Source organism: Hibiscus syriacus, unplaced genomic scaffold (assembly GCF_006381635.1).
Source record: "Hibiscus syriacus cultivar Baekdansim isolate YM2019G1 unplaced genomic scaffold, ASM638163v2 tig00110676_pilon, whole genome shotgun sequence".
Taxonomy (NCBI): domain Eukaryota; kingdom Viridiplantae; phylum Streptophyta; class Magnoliopsida; order Malvales; family Malvaceae; genus Hibiscus; species Hibiscus syriacus.
This window is the reverse complement of record NW_024062820.1, coordinates 1,951,461-1,957,536: the sequence shown is the minus strand read 5'-3', so window position 1 is coordinate 1,957,536 and position 6,076 is coordinate 1,951,461. Positions and strand designations below refer to the sequence as shown.

The window sequence follows — 6,076 nt, the reverse complement described above, 5'->3', positions numbered from 1 at the left end:
AAATCAAGCGAATCACACTAGAGATCCAGTAGAAGAGAAACTGGGCAGGAAGAGGAGGATAATCAAAAGCCAAACCCCAAAACGAATTCCAAGTTCCAACCTCATAACCAAATCTGCCCTTTTTTTCTTTTCTTTTTTAAGTCATTTGATCAATAGGTAGATAGAAAGCTTGTTTTGCTATTTGCAGTTAGCATCTGTTGGTGAAACAATAGTTCATATTTAGAATAAAACCAGATTGTTGTTTTAGATCCAGAGAATTGAATAAGATTCATCGGAGTGAGCGTTTCAGAGAGAGGAGGTGAACGTGATACTTTTTTCGTAAGGAGGAAGAAAAGTCAAGATGGAAAGGTTTCTTCTATCGGCGGCCGGCGGAGGCGGGGAGTCGTTGTTAGGAAGCATAAAGATTGCGGTGCTGCCGATTGCCAAAGTATTCACCATGTGTTTTCTTGGTTTTTTAATGGCTTCCAAGTATGTTAATATCTTGCCTGCTAACGGCCGGAAGCTTTTGAACGGGGTAATTTTTCTTCTTCTTTTTGTTGGTCTCAAAATATTGGATTTTTTGTAATTGTTTTTACTCGTTTTTGTTGATTTTTTATGACCCCTGTTCGATGAAATTTCATGTAATTTGCAGCTGGTGTTTTCTCTTTTGCTTCCGTGTTTAATCTTTTCTCAACTCGGACAAGCTATAACTCTACAGAAAATGCTTGAGTGGTATGTATGTGATTATGTATGACTCATGGCTCTGTTTTCTTCCTTGTTGCATCTCGGTATCATCAAAGCTCAAAATTGAGCTCTATATCTTAATCTTATCTACCACTCAATTGTGTTGCGCTTGCAGGTGGTTCATACCTGTGAATGTCGTTCTCAGCGCCCTGGTCGGTTCGCTCATAGGTTTTGTGGTTGTAACCTTGGTGAAGCCTCCATACCCATACTTCAAGTTCTCAATCGTACAAATTGCAATTGGTAAGCCAAAGAAGATATCAGTTGTTCATATGACACATTGTCGGTGTTTATTTACACTGTTGCTTTTTTTGTATATGTTATCGATTAACCATTCCTGATATGATGAATTACTCGACACTCGATACAGGGAACATTGGGAATGTACCACTTGTTCTGATTGCAGCATTATGTAGAGATACATCCAATCCTTTTGGTGACTCGGAAACATGTAGCACCCAGGGAACAGCATATATTTCATTTGGACAGTGGGTATGTTTACTTTAACCAATTGATAGTATGCGCGGATTTAGTTTCTGTACTTTATTTCGATTGTTATGAACGATATTTGTTGCACTGAAATTTTCCTTTTCAAACTGTTCCTCTGGATTTTTGCTTTTCGTTGAAACATGGTAGTGGTACCCTTAGTTTCTTTATATAATAGGCTTTCTATGAATGAGTTCTAATCCACATTATATACCAGGTCGGCGCAATCATTCTATATACATATGTATTCCGTATGTTTGCTCCTCCTGTTGAAGGAACCTTTGACCTTGAAGAAGCAAGTCTTCCCTGTAAGATGCCTCAGATGGGTACCTCTTCTGAGTATGCTCCATTGCTTGAGCAAGTGGATGTACCAACGGATTCAGATGATTCAAATACTAAGGGAAAGGTTAGGATAATATTTATTTGGATTTGTTCAGTATTTGCTCTGCAATTATCTTTTATGAATATCTGTGATCTTTGTGCAGATTAAGGATTTTCTAGTATTTATTTATGAGAAGTTAAAGCTCAAGCAAATTCTTCAACCCCCTATTATTGCTTCAGTAAGTTTCAGTGTTTTTAGTTTATTCCATATCTATTTTGGTGAACCAACTATTGTTTTCTTCTTCCTTGTGTAATGAATCGCAATTGTGCACTTTCTGCAGATCCTAGCCATGGTTCTGGGCACAGTTCCTTTTCTGAAAAGATTAATATTTACAACTGATGCTCCGCTTTATTTCTTCACAGACAGCTGCATTATTCTTGGGTACGCTTTGCGTGGTCTCGTGAACATAATTTGCTTCTTGTTTCTGTAGCTAAAACGATGCTTTCTATTAGTGTCTGTATCATGGCATTTGAATTTGTGATTTGTTTAATGATGTTTCATGTTAACAGGGAAGCCATGATCCCATGCATTTTGTTGGCATTAGGAGGCAACCTTGTTGATGGTATGTTTAAATTCTTCGTGCTTAGTTTTCCATTTTATACTTCATTTATAGTCGACTGTCATTAAAACTGATATACGTACACGTTTTAACCACGGTCCATTGAAGCGTGCGTTAATAATGTTCTAAATTTGACATGTTCTGGTTTACCATGTTTGATTTGCAGGACCTGGGCCTGGAAGTTCAAGAATTGGTGTAAGAACACTTGCTGCTATTATTTTTGGGCGCCTAATCTTGGTGCCTCCGGCAGGACTTGGAATCGTAATGCTGGCTGACAAGCTTGGTTTCCTTCCTGTTGGTGACAAGATGTTTCGATTCGTCCTACTCCTTCAGCACTCGATGCCAACATCTGTTCTTTCTGGTATGAACCCTATCATGTGCAAGATGTTCTTGGAAGAACTCAACTTCGGGTATAATCTATGTTTACTCGTATGAACCGTCTAACCCTTCTACTCGTATGAATAGGTGCTGTTGCGAATTTGAGAGGCTGTGGAAAGGAGGCAGCTGCTGTGCTATTTTGGGTCCATATTTTTGCAGTTCTCTCCATGGCGGGATGGATCGTTCTCTATCTGAACATACTCTTCTAAAACTCTGCCAAGCTTATCTATTTCCATGCATGTTAGTGTTGGTTGCTAACCTCGGCAGTCGGCCGGAATCTTCGGATTCGTTGAAAGGAGACGAAGGTAACAGCTAGCTTACTCGATCGTCTGAAGGCTTCGATGCAGTGATGAAAAGAGATTGTGTGCATGGTTACAGAAGAGGCAAGAGCTGTATTTTGCAAATTTATCTTTTGTGACAATGGGTTATTTAAAGTTGGGAATAGCTTAGTTATTAGGTGGAAGCAAATAGAAAGTAGAGCAAAGAGCATGAAGAGGCATCAAGCTTTGTGTTCTTTGACATAATGCAATCTTAGGGTGATTGACTTATTTGAGAAATGTTTTGAATGTCGAGCAAGAGGAAGAGTGGAGGAGGTGTTACCAAAATCTCCATGTTGATAAAAATGTCGACTTTTTCATCAAATATGTAAGAAAATATTTTATAACATTACCGATCTTTTTAGGCTTAATTATAAAATAAAATGACCAAATTATATCGCTTTTTACGATGAGGTGTAACCCACGCATGAGAGATCTAGTTCTTTCAAACTACTGTTTTGAAGGGTAAACCATTTCAATGGTTACTAATGTTTGGGTAAGTTTTTTGTTTTCACCACTAATGTTTCAAAAGTTATAAATCGGTCACTAATATTTACTTGCCGGAAAGGACACGTGGCCTGTTAACAGCAGTTTTAATTGGATGGTATAATTACACAAACAATCTATGTTATTTATATATTCTTTCAATTTGATTCTAGTTTTAATAAATTAAAATATATTTATTTTTTATTCTTATAAATAATGATATATTAAAAAAAAAGAAATCAAAAATTTAAAATTAATTATAAAAACAAAAAAATAACATTTTTAATAAAATTAATATTTTTTTCTTCTCCAAACTTTTTTTTTAATAAATACTAATATTAAAATATTGTTTGTGAAGAATTTTTTTTCACTCGGTGCGTAAAATTAATTATTTCAAAAGCTGGGGAGCGACGAGATGCAAAATTAATTATAGAAATTTAAGCTGTTAAATTCTTCTAAGGCTAAAATATTTAAACAAGGACAGAAAATAATAGGTGTATAGTTTTCTCTTTTTCAGCTATAATGTTTTTCTTTTAGAATTTTGCTGCATCAAGTTAACAATATTTAATCTTGGTCCTTGTCACTAATGTCTACCGTGTTATTAAATTTTGTAGTTTATTTTTTATGAGCTTCGTGTGAGATGCTTCAGTCTGATAATGACAAATCTTCTTTTGAAATGTTGAAAAAATAGGTATTTGTGGGTTCTGTAGGAGCTCATACTCATGATGTTAGAGCCTTGACAATGGCGATGCCTATCAGTTCTGAAAGTATGCTCACGATTTTGATTCATGTCTATTTATTGTTTTTTTTATTTCACTAATTTTGAACTTGCATTTTTACTGTTTTTTAGTTAAATAAATTGTGTACTTATTAATTTTTAACTTTTCTTTTTTCCTTCTAATTTCTAGGTTATTTACCTGATTAAGCAAAAGACTTGCAAGATGACGAGGAAAAAAGTAAAAAGAATTCGATCTAGGGAGAAGAAGCCCTTTGATTTCATTTACGGTAAATGGGCTCATTTTGGAGTTCCCACGCTTGTCTCTGCTGGTGGTGATGCGAAGCTATTTGCATACTCTGCTAAAGAGTTTACTAGGTTCTCCCCACACGATATTTGCCCTGCACCACAGAGAGTTCCTATACAACTGGTCACTAGCACAAGGTTCAACCGGTCTTCTTTTCTCCTGGTCCAGGCTTCTCATTGGTTAGATGTGCTCTGTGTTAAAGTTCCTGATGTGGGTTCTGGCTCCTATGGTGGTCCCCTGACCACTAATATAGTAGGTCGAGTTAAGAGTAAGGCTTGTCGAAAAATCATTTGCAGTGCAATGGCTAACCCAGGGGAGCTTTTCGGTTATTCTGATCTCATTAGACCCAGCCTGTTTGCACTAAGTAGGTAATCTGGCCAAAGTAGTTCCAGAAATTTAAAATTGGGTCCAAAATTTTAATTTTCTTTTCTTAAAAATAATAAGTATGCACTTACGTGCATCCGCCACTGAGTACATGGACGGTCAGTAAAAGGCAACTTCCTTAGAAACTTCCATCTGCACATTCTATGGTTTTTACCTCTGATGGGTCACGGTTGCTTATAGCAGGCCATGATAGAAGGATCTATGTAAGCCTCTACCCTCATGGCTTTCTTGTATTATCCTTATTGTAGTTTTTAAAATGTGATTTTTCACAAATTATCTATTTCATTATTTTTATTTTTTAGGTTTGGGGAAGAGTATTTTTATCCTAATAAATAAATTTTAGGTTTTTGAGGTCTTTCACCTCATTCTAATGGCTTACTCAAGCAAATATTTTCCACCTTAAACTTGGAAATTTATATTTTGTGTGTTAATGTGCACTCAACCTACTACATTTGCTTATTTTAACATAATATGAATGTACGGATCAAACAAGCAAAAGAGTTTTCAATAGCAAAATGTAGAACCTCTTTTAACCTTTGAATATGTGAGTTCGGGTAATGTGTGTGTGTGATCTTTGCTAATGACTTACTTTCCTGGTTTATAGATTGTGGATTTGGAGAGTCTTCCATTACAGAAATGTTCACAAGTTCTGATGACCACTGGTTAGCTGCTATCAACTGCTTTGGAGATATATATTTATTCAGTCTGGAGACACTAAGGTACGAAATTACATTTGAGACAATTATTAAATAGTTGTCAATTAATAGCTACCTAGTTATAATGCTGTTTCAAATATATGATCAATCATGATGTGATGAGAGCGGCTGAATGTTTTTATTTTTCATCTGCTTTGCTTTTTTCTTTTGATCAACTTTTGTTTCCCTGAACCAGGCAGCACTGGTTTATATCAAGATTGGATGGTGCCTCTGTAACCGCTGGTGGCTTTCCTCAGAATAATAACTCGCTTATTGTCACAACATCTTCAAACCAGTTCTATATATTTGATGTGGAAGCTAGGCAATTGGGTGAATGGTCAACGCAGCATACATTCACTCTTCCCAAAAGATACCAAGAATTTCCAGGGGAGGTTATTGGGTTATATTTTTCCCCTCCATCATCCTCCAATCCATCAAAATCAACATCTGTTGTTGTTTATAGTGCAAGACTGCAAGGTGCTAGTTCTTTTACTCGTGTTTATGTTGTCATTGTAGCCCGTATCTTAATATATATTAGCCATTGTGATTGGCATGACCAAGTTAGGGGTATAGGTGCTTTACTTTGTGCTGTTCTATCGAGGTGCCTGCTGGTTTCTTCTGCTACCTTCTCATCCTTGCATATTTAG

General features: G+C 36.2%; 2 protein-coding genes across 2 annotated transcripts; both read left to right on the top strand.

Moving 5' to 3' along the window:
• LOC120137842 (protein PIN-LIKES 6-like) lies at positions 1 to 3,186 on the top strand. The gene is made up of 10 exons (XM_039153493.1): positions 1 to 514; positions 632 to 711; positions 839 to 963; positions 1,091 to 1,212; positions 1,424 to 1,612; positions 1,692 to 1,766; positions 1,869 to 1,969; positions 2,098 to 2,150; positions 2,314 to 2,508; positions 2,613 to 3,186. The coding sequence occupies exons 1-10, from the start codon at positions 341 to 343 to the stop codon at positions 2,732 to 2,734; spliced, it is 1,236 nt and encodes a 411-aa protein (XP_039009424.1). The 5' UTR covers positions 1 to 340; the 3' UTR covers positions 2,735 to 3,186.
• Positions 3,187 to 4,242: 1,056 nt separating this feature from the next.
• On the top strand, positions 4,243 to 6,076 carry LOC120137809 (WD repeat-containing protein PCN-like). The gene is made up of 3 exons (XM_039153466.1): positions 4,243 to 4,714; positions 5,339 to 5,453; positions 5,626 to 6,076. Exons 1-3 carry the CDS (start codon positions 4,270 to 4,272, stop codon positions 6,074 to 6,076), a joined length of 1,011 nt encoding a protein of 336 aa, XP_039009397.1. The 5' UTR covers positions 4,243 to 4,269.